The 17,322-nt window shown below is 40.4% G+C and overlaps 1 protein-coding gene across 2 annotated transcripts in view; it reads left to right on the top strand.

Annotated features, from left to right (window-relative positions):
* Positions 1-17,322, top strand: part of arhgap4b (Rho GTPase activating protein 4b) — a 45,483-nt gene that overhangs the window by 23,222 nt on the left and 4,939 nt on the right. Inside the window, exons 5-20 of one of the 2 annotated variants that reach the window (XM_034145128.1) lie at positions 2,351-2,413; positions 2,507-2,680; positions 3,950-4,078; positions 4,590-4,811; positions 5,385-5,486; positions 6,709-6,894; positions 7,151-7,235; positions 7,552-7,579; positions 8,445-8,472; positions 9,750-9,810; positions 10,127-10,204; positions 11,099-11,227; positions 12,382-12,487; positions 12,591-12,818; positions 13,930-13,985; positions 14,100-14,271. In XM_034145128.1, the coding sequence (XP_034001019.1) occupies positions 2,351-2,413; positions 2,507-2,680; positions 3,950-4,078; positions 4,590-4,811; positions 5,385-5,486; positions 6,709-6,894; positions 7,151-7,235; positions 7,552-7,579; positions 8,445-8,472; positions 9,750-9,810; positions 10,127-10,204; positions 11,099-11,227; positions 12,382-12,487; positions 12,591-12,818; positions 13,930-13,985; positions 14,100-14,271 (1,847 nt within the window). Of the gene's footprint in view, positions 1-2,350; positions 2,414-2,506; positions 2,681-3,949; positions 4,079-4,589; positions 4,812-5,384; positions 5,487-6,708; positions 6,895-7,150; positions 7,236-7,551; positions 7,580-7,842; positions 7,940-8,444; positions 8,473-9,749; positions 9,811-10,126; positions 10,205-11,098; positions 11,228-12,381; positions 12,488-12,590; positions 12,819-13,929; positions 13,986-14,099; positions 14,272-17,322 lie in introns of both variants that reach the window. The other variant, XM_034145127.1, reaches the window with a different exon arrangement.

Here is a 17,322-nt window from a genome sequence, read left to right as displayed (position 1 = left end):
TTTTATCAAGGGGATCAGTCCGGAGTATATTTCGTCTTTCATCCTTTCATCACTCTATTACCAATAGACACATATTTGCACAACTTGTGTTGTTGATTCGTTTGTGACCCGTATTTCATGTCATACTGTATCTCCCCACAGCCTCTACCAGTTCACACCGTCATCTGTCAGATTAAGGTGTATGTGTGGAAAACCAATTAAAATCAATTAAAAAAACGTATGCAAAAACCAACAAGGATGTAAGAAATTGAGATTTATTTCAATTAATATATTACCAACATGATTTCAGTACTGCTAGACACATTTTGACATAGCACAACACTCAACAAGCTGTACACATAATGGAAACAATGAAAGTCTTCATAAATAATGTTAATGTTATTAATGTTTTTATCAAATTGCGAGAAAATCAAGTATATTGATATTGACTAAGTGCCTCTTTTAAGAAGGCGGCACATGATTAAAAGAGACACATTAAACTGCCAATTTGTCCACTAAAATTGCCAACTTTAACAAACTGGACGAGCATTGGACGTTTATGAGGATAAACAAGCTTTGAAAATGTCTGATGAAAACCATTTCATGTTTGCCTTCCTCTATGCCTTTCTCAAACTTTTTTCAGTAATGTACCTCCTTTGAAACATTTTCTCAGCCAAGTACCCCCTGACCGACCCTGAACATTTTTGATAGAAAAAGCCTATATAAATAATTACAATAGTGATGTTCCATCAGTGCGGGATTTATTAACTCCTTCATGCATGAATTACAACAAACTAAGGATATTTTCATCTTTATGCATGAAAAAAAAGAACATAACGACATTTAAAAAAAGAATTATGCATAAAAACAATTTTGTTAGTAATATGTTTAACAAACCAATGAACAAAATGATATATTATGCAAAAACTATAAAATACAATACACAAATATTATAATAAAATCCACTGTGGTGCCTGATGTGCAACTATACCATCAAAAACCCCATGCATATACAAGAAAACAGCATTGAATCAGCAGTGTCTAATGTAGTGACCACAATGCATGAAAGGGTTAAAAAAAATTATTGTTGTAACTGAAAACAATTTGCAATTATAAACAAACTATGTAATAACAATGCAATGACACTATTTATGAGTTTTAGGTCCTCAGCGATCGTGTACGTCTTGTTAGCTTTAGCGATGAGCAGTGACACCGCATACGATGCCTCCTCCAGTGCTTTGGCTGATGTTGTGGAGGCTTCTCGCATCATCTCTTGCGAGGATCTGTACTCAGCCAGTTTTCTCTTGAAAAGCTCCGGTGGCTTACCAACATGACACAGGTGTTTGGTGCTGAGATGTCTCTCGGTGCGCTGGTTTCATCGAGCTGTTGGCTAGTTTCTCCCCACAGAAAAAACACAATGCCTGGGGCGGGTTGCCATTTGTTGACGGGAATCCCATCAAAGCATACGCCTCCTGATATTGACGGCATTTTGTTGGCTCAATTTTGGCTTTCTTTTTTTCTCCGTTGTCCACGTTCCCTGCTGTAGTGCTGCTACGTTTTAACCACGATTCCATTTCAATGTCTATTTGTTATAATCTAATATTGCAACTGGCTTCCCGCTCAGCTTGGTTCCGGGCTAGAGCCTTATTTAGCTCTGGTTCTTCCTGTTTCCACCGCAGCGGAGCTGGCTCTCAGTACCGTGTTTTCTGTGTATCTTATTGTACTATGATTATTTTTGTAATCATTCATGGTATTTCTTTAATTAACCTTTTTTTTTATCTCAAAAAATCCCTGCAGTACCCCGACGTACCCCTAGGAGTCCGCGTACCCCCATTTGAGAATCACTGGTATATTACATTCCATTCGTTTTTGAGTGGAGACGTAAAAAACAACCTCTTGATGAGAAACACATTTTTATCTTTCGACATTTACTATGTGCCACAAGTTGTCATGCAACCAGTCTTTTTCTAAATTGAAGGACTCGTGTTAGGGCGTAGTTTGACACAGTAGCCGAGAAGTGTAATAGATGTAAAAAAACAAACATGCATTTCATGGCACGCTCAGGGGCCACACTGAATGTTTGAAATAACAATTCGGGTAACTATGCTCTAAAGTAATTATCACGGAGGCGTGTGGCGCAATGGGTTGTGTGTAGGTGTTCGGATCAGGGTGTCACAGGTTCAAACCCCACTGCAGTCAGCATGTCGTTGTGTCCCTGGGCAAGACACTTCACCCCAAATTGCTCCTGTGGGGATTGTCCACAGTATTGAGTATGTAAGTCGCTTTGGATAAAAGCGACTAACAAGTGACATGTAATGTAATGTAATGTAATATAAGCACCTGACAAACAATCTACCCTTGTGTGTTGCAGAGCAAAGAAGTTGGTATCCAGATGCAGGATGAGCTGCTGAAGGTCACGACTGAAATGCAGATGGTGAGCATTTTACACGGTGGTCTTTGCATCTAATAATGCAAAATAATATAACAATGCACTGACGTGAAGTTTATATTATGTGTGCTAATGAAGGCTCTGAAGACCTACAACCAGTACCACACAGACTGCCTGATAGCTGAGGGGAAACTGAAGGAAGCCGAGCGGTTGGAGGAGAGACACACTGGAAAATCAGCTGAGCTCGGCCTCGGCCAATCAGGAGGCCAGAGGCGGAGCTCTGTCAAGAAAATGGAGAGATTGATGGAGAAAGTGAGTGTGGGTGTTTCTCAATGTCGAGGACGCTTGCTTGGCATGTCTTCCGAGTCACTTGCTTCAGAAGCGAGGCAAGAATCCTTCCTAGCCTCGGAAAACAATGAATTGTGGAACAGGCTAACAGGTGTGCAGGTGTGCGTCATATGCGAGGCCCCGCCTTAAATGGAGCGCTATTTCCGCCAAAGATTTGGAAATTGGTCCGTGCGCAAAGCATTGTGGGGATTTTAAGACCGCGGAGTCTACACATGTGCAGCCTCGAAATTTCTCGCTACGAAGTACGTCGGCCTCGGTAGAATTCCAAGTATGCTGGACATTGGAACAGTACTTCGGCGGGACTCGATGACGTAGTATGCTTGAAATAGTGGCTCTGGAGCAGCTTTACTCGACATTGAGGGTGTTTCTCAATCGCGAGTTCGCTTGCCTGGTAGCACATGTCTGCCGAGCATCTTGCTTCAGAAGCGAGGCAAGAATACTTCCTGGCATTCGGAAAACGAAGAGTGGAACACGCTAGCAAGTGTGCAGGTGTGCGTCATATGAGAGGCCCCGCCTTACATTTTCCGCCACAGATTTGGGGAAATTGGTCCGTGCGCAAAGCATTGTGGGGATTTTAAGACCGCGGAGTCTACACATGTGCAGCCTCGAAATTTCTCGCTACGAAGTACGCCGGGCTCGGTAGATTTCCAAGTATGCTGGAGATTGGAACAGTCCTTCGGCGGCACTCGATGACGTAGTATGCTTGAAATAATGGCTCTGAAGCAGCTTTACTCGCGATTGAGAAACACCCTGTGAAACACCCCCTGTGTCAGCAATGTGTGTGAGAGACTAACAGGAAGTCTAGAACAATTTCTTGTTCCTGTTGTTTTGTCTCAGTGGGTTTGAGACTATAAACTTTAAATTCTGTAATCCTTGAAGCATATGTTTTATATGAGTGAGCAAATCATGGTGATGAGCACCTATATTGTCTTTTTATCAACACATCATTTTGTGTTCTTATCTTCTCTTACATCATTGTGTGTGTGTGTGTGTGTGTGTGTGTGTGTGTCTGTGTGTGTGTGTGTGTGTGTGGTGTGTCTGTGTGTCTGTGTGTGTCTGTCTGTGTCTGTGTGTGTGTGTGTGTGTGTGTGTGTGTGTGTGTGTGTGTGTGTGTGTGTGTGTGTGTGTGTGTGTGTGTGTGTGTGTGTGTGTGTGTGTGTGTGTGTGGTGTGTGTGTGTGTGTGTGTGTGTGTGTGTGTGTGTGTGTGTGTGTGTGTGTGTGTGTGTGTGCAGAGGCATGGCAGAGTGCAGGAGAATCAGCTGAAGTGTACCAAGGCTCGTAATGACTACCTGCTGAATCTGGCAGCATCCAATGCAGCCATGAACAAGTACTACCTGCAGGACATCAGCACTCTCATCGACGTAAGGAACATTATGATAAAAAATGGGAATTATGGAGCCAGGGGTGGGGAACTACATTTATAGAAAAAGATCTGAGATTCCAAGAGTTAAGTTGTACAAAAGATAAAACATTGGAGAGAAAAGTAGTGTCTTTTTCTTGTCAAGGAACCAAAAGGACTCCACTTTGCCAGATTGGATAAATCTCATCACACCACAGATGCTGCCACTATTATGCCGGCAGTAGATCATAATTAAATTACAACACACCATTGGATTTAACACAAAGGAGATATTTCTTGCATTTTTTTCCTCTTGAATGTACAACTCATTTAATATCAGAAATATACATGAATCTGTTTTTTGCCCCATCTTTGTGAATCTCCATCTTGTTATTATCTGAAAAAGCAGAGATATTGAGTAGTTTGGACCATTATTGCCTGTTCAACACGTCTTTCTCTCCCTCCTCCCTTCCATACCATTTCCTCCTCCCTTTCCTCCTCCTAAATGTAACATCATTTCCTCCCACCCTTAGTGCTGTGATTTGGGTTTCCACCTGTCCGTGGAGAGGGTGATGAAGTGCTACCTGACCAGTAGGTGGCGCATCCAGAAGACGGAGGAGACGGGGCTGAAGCAGCTGGAGGCTGCCGTCACGTCCCTGGACCAGGGTGGAGACAGAGATGGGTTGCTACAGCAACACGACTCTGCCTTCTGCCTTCCATTCAAATTCAACTACCATCCACATGAGGGAGACCAGGTGAGGAGGGGGAATCACTGCAGCGATCAGAGGGGGGCTTTACTCAGGACCAATGGGGAACACTGGAATTAGTGTACCTCGGTTTTCTGTTGTATACATCATAATAAATATATACCATGTTAAAATCAAATGAGTCATATGCAGTAAATGTGGTAAAGAAAATGCAAGTGAGAAAAAAAATCACGTAAATATTTAAAAATGAATTAAAATCATTTATATTTAAAAAAATATAAATAAATGTTAAAAAAATATTTAAATGTTTTGTGATTTTTTTTTATATATATATTTGTTTACTTCTTTATTATTTCATATTGTCCTCTTCATAATTACTCCTTTATTTTCTTAATTTGAAACAGATGATTTCTTTTTTATGGCACTATTATGACTCCATACATACCCTGTTGCCTATTTAATGCATTTTTTTATAGTGCTCAAAAATTGCTACTCGTATTTGTTTTTAAAGTTAACCTGAAATAAAAGCATAACAGAGTTTTGAAAAAACAATATACCGGTGGTAAGAACTTGACAATGCTTCGTAATGTTTTTACATTTTATCTCGTTTGTGTATTTCAGGTGTGCGAGGTCAGTGCGGAGAGCCAGGTGAGGTACGAGCTGGAGACCAGGTTCCAGCAGCTTCAATCTCGACTCGCTGCTGTTACCTTGGAAACAGAGGAGGTAAGCTAATAACTCACACCGCCTGTTTCTTTAATGATCTGTCCAGGCACTGTCTATCAGTCACTATAGGAAGTAAGTGAATGACAATATGCGATTTAAAGAAATGAAATTTAAAGGGACACTCCCCCCTAAAATAAAAATAAATATTATTCTATTATCTACACTTCTTTTTATCTTCTTGTTTTAGTGTGAGTTGCCGGGTTTTGAAAACTCAACATTAATGTCTCTTTCAAGAAATCATGACCTGATTACTTAAAGACACAACACACACACACACACACACACACACACACACACACACACACACACACACACACACACACACACACACACACACACACACACACACACACACACACACACACACACACACACACACACACACACACACACCACACACAGACACACACACACACAATGATGTAAGAGAAGATAAGAACACAAAATGATGTGTTGATAAAAAGACAATATAGGTGCTCATCACCATGATTTGCTCACTCATATAAAACATATGCTTCAAGGATTACAGAGAAACCGGCTCGAGATCGCTAGAATTTGAAAATACACAACCGGAGAAAATCTGCCACTTCCTTACAGAGCCCCTCCTCCAACACACACGAACGTGCACATGACCAATGAGGGCACGAGATAAGTTTGTGCACAGATGGAAGGCTGACAGGCAGGTAGGCCATCCAGTTATTTTAGCCAGGCCGGCTAAAATGATTGGTCGTGCTTTTTACAGTACTACGGCTTCCACAGATGACATTTTTTTATGGATTTTTTGTCAAAGCACTTAAGATATTTATTGCTATCGGGATGTTAAGAGCATTCCATGGAATATAACAAAAAGTGTATCTCGAGCCAGTTTCTCAAACTTACCTACCCTACCTTTAAGATAATTAACAGACCTTGTTGTGAGCAGTTTTGTGTAGGAACTACTGTCTTTCAACTACATCCGGCAAACCATATAAGCATGCGAAGGAAGTGTGCATCTCCTCAGCTAGCTAAATATAAGAACAAAATAAGAGGACGTCATTAATGTTTACATCTCGTCACAATTGTCTTGCTTATCAGTCGATGCTAACGTCTTTCCTTGACTTTGGAGTATCGGAGTTAGCTGTCCCTCTAAATTAATAATTGTTTTGACGTAATGTCAAGGAAATTAACCGAAATAATCTTAAAGAACTGAATTAACCAATCAATCTTTGTTTCCCTTTCTCAGGTTAGTAAAACACTTAAAGCCACCCTCACAGCCCTACTGGACAACATGTGTGAGAGCGACTGTAACCCCTCCCCCGACGTGCTCAGCACCCTAACACACGAGCCCCCTGGAGGAAACACCGCCCAAAAGCTGACCATTGCCAAGCGTCGAGCCAATCAGCAGGAGACAGAGACCTACTATTTTACAGTGAGTGGGCTAGAGGTGGACATATTGCTATTACGGTACTTTTAAAGGTGAAGTTATTATACAGACTGATAATGTAAACCAAAATTGAAATGTAAACGCACAATTATTTTCACGATACCACACCACACCAACATATAATTTTCACTGCTGATAATTATATTCTGTAAGATCTCACATATTTTACCTTTATGCTTACTGTGAATGTTATGATGGCTACATGAATTTCAACAGACTTTCTTTTTACTTTTTGTCTTAGAAAGTGAAGGACTTCCTCATCAGCAGTTCTCTTACCTTCAAACTTCAAGCCAAACATGACCTTCTACATGATGCCATACAGAAAGGTACTCTTTCGCTACAGTAAGAGATAATGTCTATCAACACATATCAAGGTTAATTCCAAAGAGTTGTGTTGGCTTGTTAAAGGCACATTTCTACAAATATCTGTTTCATTTCAATGACGTTGATCAGAGATTTAAATAGGGGGTTTCCCTTTCCTGTAGTGTGTTATATAGGTTTGTGTGCATGTACATGTTCTGCAAAGGCTGAAATCCCAGAGTTACCTCCAGAGGGAGATCACTTGAGGGCCATTTAGCAGACTTTGTGCAAAATAAAGACTACACCTTAATCTTTAACTTGTTTTCTGTCCTTTTCTTCCAGCGGAGGCTGTTGACAGTGACCCTTCCAGGTAAACAGTGTATTTACACCACTAATATTAAAGAGAGTATGACTGAGAGAGGCACAGAGACACGGAGAGAGCACAGAGGACAAGGAGCAGAGGAGAGATGAACGAAATTTGAACTAAAATACAATTTTGTGCAATTTTCTATTATGTATATAAATATGTTTTTTAAGGGGGGAATGTGAAGTATATGTTAACGGCTAATAGTAATGCGGGACATAATGATATCTTGAGTATTAACATCCACATGGCATCATTATATTTCCCAGAACGCAATGTGCTCGGTCTGTGCGTGTTCGGAAGTCCAGGCCTGTTTCCCAATTCTGCCACACACTCTTCACCACAGACATAGTCACCTACATACAGGTAACACACACATACACACACATGCAAATAAGAAAAAACATCCCTTTGAAATACACCCCCTGTTTTACTTCGTTTATATTTGCTTGCTGCACTGCGATGTACTGCTGTTCAACCCTCCAAAGGGAACAATTTAGAAAATCCTGTCACACCGAAGCAGAAGAATTGGCGGAGGCTTCTTACAGCACATGCACACACTAACAGTCCATCCCCCCCAGTGTACTCACAGCTGCCTTCATGTGTATGGTGATGCTTATAGTTTATTGCTGGCTTTTCTCTCCTTTCAATCCTCCCTTTTATCTCTTCCTCTTGTGAAAGGGATTAAAATGCACTGGCCTCTTTGTTGCCTCCTCTCTCGGCTCCTCTTTTCAGAGTGTGTGTGTGTGTGTGCTTATGTGCGCCTCTTCCCACTGCTTCTAAATCTTTATTCCCCCTTATTTTCTACTCTGCCTTTTTCCTAATCTGTGCTTTTTTCTGTCTCCTCTTGACTGTGCTTGGCATGGTGCAGAAGAAGAAGGAGAATGTCTCGGACTCAGGTACTAAACCCCATCTGTGACTGCTTCCTGCAGTGACCAGGGCAGCTAGCTAGTCTCTTGCCACCCACTTTCAATGTTATCAGTTATTTTGGTAGTAAGGCCTTAAACATCCTCCTTATAGCTAGATAGGTTGTCATCATCCATTGGTGAGCTGATCACTCTAGGGAGGTTCAATACTATTTAGCCATCATGAATCCAAAGTTTTGTGGTCTCCAAACTTATTTCATGGTGTTTCCGATGGTAAACCAAAGACAAATGTGGGGTTTTTGGCCACAGTTGACAATAATTTGACAGGACCTATTTTTTGTGGATTGATATGACTGCACTTACTCCCTTAATCAGAGCGTCCTCACCAGTAGTTTGCTATTAAGCTATAGGAGTCTGCTTAATGTCCAAGTTGGCCAACGAGAGTCGAGCATTATAAAGCCTTGATATAATGTTAAGAGTCGACCTCGAGTGTCAGTAGTAGTTATGACAGGAATACAGTAGGAAGTCATGTGATGAAGCATCCGTGCTAAACCAGGTAAACCTGTTGGTATTTTCAACTAGCAAACAATAGTCAACTTATATACCATACATTACGTACTTAAATTGTGTATGTTACCTAACGTATCAAGCATATTTGAACTCAGACCATAGTCTTTGTAAAAGCAAAGCTATGGGTTTAAAATATAAACAGTTTTGAACAGTGTAAGGGTAGTTTGCCCCGTCTGAATTATTATGATTTTGGTGATAACAATAATAACAGCCCTTTATTGGGCTGATACCAGCCGGAATGGGTGCTCTGTCCAAAGGTCATAACATTAGATCCAGCAAGTAATTATTCGTAAAACAACAACTTTTCTTTTTTTCGTTTTGTGGGTGAGGGACCTATATCAGAATTCTACAAGAGTTCTTTTTTTTTAACATCAACAATTAAGTAATAGTCGCCTTGAAAGTTTAATGGAAAAAAACATTTCTATTTTGTTCAGTTCAGAAGTAATATACACAACATTTTGAAAAATGTGAAAACCCAAACTTGGTTCAGTGTCTTGAGCTCATGACCTTAGTACTTAAAAGATCCTAGTTACGCCCCTGGCAGCGACATAAAATGACATAACTCACTTAGTTTCATTCCTTAGCTATGTAACTCTCTTCCTCTGTTAACTCACTGTTTCCCTTGCACTGTATCTTCCTTTCTCCCTGGTATGGCTCATGTCATCCTTGTCCCCTCTTTCTTTGTATCAAAATCCCCGTTTTCTCTCATCTCTGCGTTTCTGCCTCTCTCTCTTCTCCAGAGCTCAGGGCAGCAGATCCCTGTGGTGGTTGAGAGCTGTATTCGTTTCATAAACCTTCACGGTGAGTCACTTTCTATGGAACACCAATGAGCCATGCTGAGAGAGATTTGGACACTGGGGAAGTACTTCTTGGGTGTGTGTGTGTGTGTGTGTGTGTGTGTGTGTGTGTGTGTGTGTGTGTGTGTGTGTGTGTGTGTGTGTGTGTGTGTGTGTGTGTGTGTGTGTGTGTGTGTGTGTGTGTGTGTGTGTGTGTGTGTGTGTGTGTGTGTGTGTGTGTGTGTGTGTGTGTGTGCGCACGCAGCCCTGTATTATCCTGTATGGAGCATCATGCATCTATGAACACATTATGTAATATAACGTGTGTGTCTGTGTCTCAGGCCTCCACCATGAAGGGATATTCAGAGTTCCTGGGTCACAGAGGGAAGTTAACCACATCAGAGATGCATTTGAAAGAGGTATGAGATTTGGAAATGTAGTATCTTTGCGGGATGAAATATATTCTTCCATACGATCATCACATTTTTGTGAATGCAAATTCTAATGAACGACTTGAGGTTATTTCTTCGCGTTTGGCATAAAGGTCCTCTTGGACATAGGGATGGTGGTCAAAGGTCAAGGTCACTGTGAATTCATAAAACTTGTTTTCGGCCGTAACTCAAATAATTCATGTATTAGTAAAGTCAAAACAGCAGTATTTCAGCAAAATAGGTGTAAATGACAAACTGCCTTCAACAGTTACATTCTTAAAGAAAATGTATTCAGACTGAATACTTCATATTCTAATCCACTTCTAACTTTTTCATCGAAATTAATGTATCTAACAGTAGGCTATACCTTGGTAATAAAAAAAAGCCAAAACTAGTATCAAGTCATCAAAACATCAGTAATTCACCCAATTAGGTTTCAAAAAGGTTTAAAATGACAAACTGCCTTTCATAATACACGTTTCCGGCCATATCTCAGGAATTCATATGCTGATTATGACAATAGTTCACAGAAATGTCTCATAGTTAATCGGCAACTTGATATTTTGGCGGAGGCATACAGCCGCAAGCAATAATTATAGTTTTGATTTTGAATTTAAAACAGTCTTTGTAGCTCTAACCAAAACATAAATGGTGCAACTTTATAGTTTTTTCAGAAAGCAATATGTTATTTATATCCTTAAACCAATAATAACAGATGGAACATTTGTATCGAAAATTGTGTAAAATTGTGTTTCCGTATGATGTTTATTTTTAGGATGTGTACGGCAAAAATGATAATCCTGTATAAGTGTGCTCCACAATGTTTTGCTGTAACCTTCCTGCTTTTCTTAACGTTACGTTTTGGCATCTCCCCCGCCGTAGGAGAGGATCCTCTGTCGGACAGTGAGTGTGACCTGGACTCAGTTGCTGGTGTGTTGAAGCTTTACTTCAGAAACCTTGAGCCTCCTCTCTACCCGTATGACAGCTACCCTCAGCTGCTGGAGTGTGTCCGTAAGTCCCCTATATATAAACTCTAATGTTTATTTAGTTCATTTACGCCCTTTTACTAGCATCTATTGAGAAAGTGTGCAAACCTCATCATTAATGAGTCATGAATGTGCAAATATATTGTTCAAATATATCAATTTGAGGACACCTTTTTTTCTGAGTTAAGAATTTTAAAATAAGACTTCAATATGTCAGATCTTGCTATGACACATTTAATGTGTTTAAAGAATGTCAATGATTGCCTCTAATATTGCACTTAATATGGTAGCTTATGGAAGTAATATAAAAATAACAAATTATTAAAAAAAAAAAAAGAAAGGTAAACAAAACATTTATGATATTAAAAATAAGTTCTAAGGAAATGATAATAGAAAAGTATAACAAAATATTGCAATAAAACATATATTACGTATAAGTATTTTAATTTTGCACTTATGCATCCAACTTTGTCACATGTAAAACACAGATTGGAAACAGTAGCAAACATTTTGTGTGATATATAAGAGTACATGCATAAATAGATTTTTTTTAACTAGGAAAAAGTGACATCAAAGATTTCAATGTTTTCTACACTTTCCAACAATTGGATTTCTTAGGACTTTAGATAAAAAACATTTGAGACATAAACCGTTGGAAGTTTATGTTGCAGCGATTCATTTGATTGAGCTTTTTGCAGCGTAGTAGCATTACACAGTGGTTGCCACTGTGCTGATGCTCCCCTCACAAAGTATGACCATTTTCTGTTACGTATACTGTTGTACTGTTGATTCCAGGCAGTGCATCCTCCACTCTTTCTACTGGTGCATGTTGATGCTGCTGCTGTGACCTTGTTATTCCTGTAGGCCAAATTGTGTTTGCCAAACAGAAACTCTGTGTCACATTTAAAGCACAGCTTATCAGGGTCGTGAACCCGCCTACACGTTGTTTACTTCCCTTAAACACTCGGATCTCCTGTAAGTGGCGTACTCAATCAACCTAGCCACCGCACCTCAGCAGTTTAAGTACTAGTCACAACATTTCATCAAGTTTGAATTCTGAGTCATTTATGCATGTGGTGCAGTTCCTAACTGCTGCAGGCATGGGGAAACTGTAACCGCAACTATCAAAACTTGTCATATTAGTTTAATTCTTTCCTCTCTCTTGTCTGTCATGATCAGAAATCGAGGGGGTGACGGAGAGAGCGACCCAGATTAAAGCGATTATCTCCACGTTCCCACGACCTCTCCTCGTCGTGATGCGCTACCTTTTCGCTTTCCTCAATCAGTAAGCTCACGTAACCCAGTGTGCAATATTCTATCACTTCTATTACTCTAAAACGTAATAATAAGAAGTACTTCATTCATAATAAGTGCATGTGTGTTCCCAGTGTGTCTCAGTACAGCGATGAGAACATGATGCAGCCCTATAACCTGGCCGTGTGTTTCGGGCCGAGCCTGCTGAGGGGATTGGATTCTGATGATGCTGTTGCTAGGCAGCCACAGATCAATGATCTCGTCAAAACCATGATCCTCGAACATGACATCATCTATCCCGGCCAATCAGAACTGCCGGGCCCCGTCTACGAGAAGCACATGACTCTGGAGCAGGAGTACTGGTGAGAGACCAGCAATCACTGGTGATATGTAGGAGGGAGTCAATATGTAATTGGAGCCCCAAAACCGACAAATTGTAGTAAATTAAGAATGAGTCCAATATAAATTAAATACATTAACAATCAATATTTATTTTTCAAATAAATAAAATGGAGGCTAAAAGATAAATGTTGTATAAAGCTTAGCATTTTAGCTGTCAAATTAATGCTAGTAATAATATTAGCTAGCTAATGCTAAGTATTCATGAATTTCAGCAACTATTGAAACTATTATTTTATAGTGAATACATTTTGTTTAAAGCTTAGCATTTAAGATTGCAAACTAATTGTATTATTAGCGTATGAATTTAGCATCTCATAGTGGCAAAGGAGAAAAAAAAGGGCTTTTTTACCAAGTTTTAAGCTCAAAGGGAAAGTATAAAGCATTGTATTTCCTATTACACCTTGTTTTAACTATCTAACTAGTATTTTATCATTTGTACCCATTTTACTGGCTTGAGAAGAACCTTTTGATGATTCTCAACATTTTGTCACTTTCGGCATTCCGTACGAATATGGTTTAATAGGGAACTTATTTAACTTGAACATGTGATTACATTGACTTCCAGTAGGCGTGTTTAAACTTAATATCCTCTCCCCAGCCTCCCCTGGGATCTGTTGCTAATGTTAGAGTTTAAGACTCTGTCTGACTTCCAAGCATGAAGAGCAGCTTGCCCCTTAGCCCCCCTTTCATGGCTCATCCTCTCCGAACTGAATATTATGCCATGCCAAAGGAATTTCTGTGCAGCTGGCAATTCTTTGTGTGAAAACAGATTAATACTATTAAGCTGATTGCTTAGTAAAACTGAACAAGAGCCTCGGCCCTATCGACAGTGTCCATGGCAACCTCTTACACCCTAAAGTCAGCTTTTGGATAATTGACTAACATTTTCTGTTTTCTGCATGAATCAGTGATATAATATACTTTCTGAGGGTCATTTGCTCAATCTTGTAGCAGTATGAGTATTATGTGAAATAGGATTATAGAAGTGAGGATTGCTGTGGTATTTCAGTTGGTCTGTGTAAAGAGGAACAATGCGTGACCACCGACTTCCTTTTTTCTTTCTGTCTGCAGCGAACCAATCACAGAAGAGGGAGACGGGGAGACTGAGCATCTGCCAAGTGAAGAAGGTGAGGACTTACAGTAAACAGCACACACACACATTTTGGAAACACACACTTTATAAGATTAATAAAATATATAGAATGTGCGAAAATGAGTCGTAACTGTATTTGTGTGTACAGAATGGGAGGCAGTGGCGATGTTTGACTACGCAGCAAGATCTCCGGCAGAGCTGTCCTTCAAGCAGGGAGAGCTGATCATCCTGCAGAGCAAGGCCTCCTGTGATTGGTGGAGAGGCGAAGTGGGAGGGGTTAAGGGTCTCATCCCTCACAAGTACATCAGTGTGTTGGATGGGTGAGTGACATTTCCACATCAGAACCATTCAGGCAACAACTCCATCCATAGCCAGAACGATGTTCTTTATTATGACAGGAGTGGATATTGGAAGGGATCCTGTAGGCATCGTTCCCAGTTTGAGACATTTATTTGAGTCTTAGCGCCAACAATGTATTGTAGAAGCCTCCAGGACTGCAGTCAGTTGAGTTTATCAGGCACTGTATTGTAAAGTATGGAAGCCCTAAGAGGCCAGTGAGAAAAATCTGTTGAACCATAAAACTGATAAAGACGTTTTCTCTACTGTGTTTGACTTAAAGGGCCCATGTCATGGCCATTTCCACTGATCATAATTACATTGTTGAGGTATACTAAAATAGATTTATACTGTGCAATTTTCCAAACTCACATTGGTTTCGCATACAGCATCTCTGTCAAGCATGTGTATTCAGCAGTATTCACTTTCTCCACTAAACGACTCGTTGGAGCTCTTGCCCCCCCCTCCCTGTGAGCCTAGTGTGCTCCGATTGGTCAGCTCGGCCACTCGTTCTGATTAGTCAACCACCAGAGAGGCTGCGCCCATGTCAGTGCTTTTCCCGGCTGCTCTCAGCGTAACATCAGTCTTATCATGGCGTCGGTACAGCGGTATATTTTATATACATATATATTTTTAACTGTTGTTATAGAAGAGTGTGACGGCCTCAGGGCCTTTGTCTTACGGTGGGGTGGAGCTGAAGAGGGTAATCAGTGCGATCACGGACACCTCCGTAGCCGGTGCTATTAATCCCAGCGGCCCGGAGTCTCTCTCCAAAGCGGCTGCAGAAGGACGAACTGAGCGACCCTCTCCCCTCGACCACCTGTCTCTCCATTTACTACAATAAATGTGCCGTGGTTTTGTAAACTCGTGTATGTCTCCTTGCCTTTCCGTTGTGGCCTACGAGCTACTCTCATAACAAAGAGTAAGTTATTTTTACCCGTTATAAACTACTACTGTTTGATGAGAAATCAAATCATGGTTTGCTATATATGAATTCAGGGAAGAAAGGATAGGCCTACTAAGTATTTCCATTAAACTTTATTTTTAGAAATGTACAAAATGAACATAAATATACATATATACACGGTATATCATCCATTCCTCCTCCTCGCATCTTGCCTGCGCACAGTCGGTGCGGTGCCTTTTAGCACCCTCAGTAGTAGTAGAATCCCTTCCCCGTCATGGATTGTCCGCCAGGATCTGGCTGGACGAAATCAAATGCAAATCACAAAATATTAGAGAAACTTAGTTGTTTTAGATTCGTTAGTAGTAGTTGTGTAATGAACAGCTTGCCTGCTAATATGCTAACCTAGCTTTGTTTACCTTGGTAGCTAACACGATATGAACGTTAGCTTGGAGGAAAGGCAACTATAATGCAGTGTAATAAAACTACTATGAACAAAAGCTAGTGGTTCATATTAGGCTAGCAATAACGTGTTTATAATTGCAATCGTATACGGGTATTCTGCTACGTTCGGTCATACAATGTAACTTGCATGAATACATTGTTTTGCGCTAGCATACAGCTAGCCTCGTTAGCTACATGCAGTATATGTACGGTCACAATGTACGGTAAATCACAGTACAGTATACTGTATGAGTATTCCGTGTGTGTGACTGCAGACATTCTCCTGCCATGACAAACATGTAAGGCCATCTGCTGACATTGTAGTTGATATATTTAAACGCTAGCAACGTAGCATCACAAAAATGTTTTTCTGACCGAAACTAGCTCTAGCTCCGTGTGTTAGATCGCTACGCCAGCTATAATGTAATTACGTTTCGCGACTGACCGGCAAATCACCCGGAGTATACTGTCAATAGGTATTTTGTGTGTGAATGCAGACATTCTCCTGCTATGAGATACATGTATGCAAGGCCATCTGCTGATATTAGAGTTGATATATGGAAACTCTAGCAACTTAGTTAGCACTGTGTCAATGGCTTAGCAGTCCAACACAGTTTACACATTTAAACAGTCTTGTTTGATAAATACACAAATAACAATGCAAACTTACAGGTTGTATACCCAGATCTTCCCCTGCTCCAAACGGTCCAAACAAGCTGTGCATATCCGGCCTCAAACTGGGCAATGTTTTGGAAGCTTTCGTCTGTGAAATGCCGGTTCTTCGAACCTCTGGAGGAGGAACACGACGCTGCTGGTGTGGCCATAGCTCTTCGGGATTGGTCCATTTCGTTCCGGGTACCGCATGACATCAGGCGGTACCCGGAACTAAATGGAAGACTCAAATGGGCAGTGACGTATCTCCAACGAGGCGTTTTGGGGAGGTATTTTCTGTGTTAGAGTTTTACTCGCTACAGGGTGTACTTTGAGGGTTTTGACTCTGCACACCGTTTACAAGCATAAAAACCTTCATAACACACAAGGGGACGGGTAATAACCGGAAAAGCATGACATGGGAGCTTTAAGAACAGGTGGAAAAACACACAACAGGATATTCTTTCTACGTTTCTTTAGGATATGTTTCTGCTGTTTAAACAGGACAGAATGTTACATAACTCACTAACACACAATATATGGAACTTTGGTTTTAGAGTGCATGGAGGCACAAAAACATATCTTGAGGAAAACACAATTGAGCATTACAAAACAATGATCCTGACAACAATACAATTCCCATGCCAAAAGCTTTTTTACAAGCAGTTCCACAGATTAATGTTTTGGTAAAGAACCATTTTAAAGATTATCCTTGCAAAAGATTTTATATCAGAGAAATATACATAGAAAATGGATCACTGGAATTTCATTTTTACAAACTTGTCTCTAAGGGCTTCCGTATCAATGCAGCTACATTTACGTTGAATGAAAGTCCTGAACCTCAGACCTCATGACACACACACAAAGGGTTTCAAATTGTTTTGGAACCGCTGGATAAACACTCACATTTTATTTTCTTCAATTGTGTGTATTGGTGCTTAAACTGCAGATCCAGTTACAATTACAGTAGTTGTGTAAACAATGTGTGGAACAATGAACAGAAACAGCTTTTGATGTTTTACTTAAGAAAAATTGC

Source organism: Trematomus bernacchii, unplaced genomic scaffold (genome assembly GCF_902827165.1).
Source record: "Trematomus bernacchii unplaced genomic scaffold, fTreBer1.1, whole genome shotgun sequence".
In the NCBI taxonomy this organism is placed as follows: domain Eukaryota; kingdom Metazoa; phylum Chordata; class Actinopteri; order Perciformes; family Nototheniidae; genus Trematomus; species Trematomus bernacchii.
This window is presented reverse-complemented; position numbering and strand designations above follow the sequence as displayed.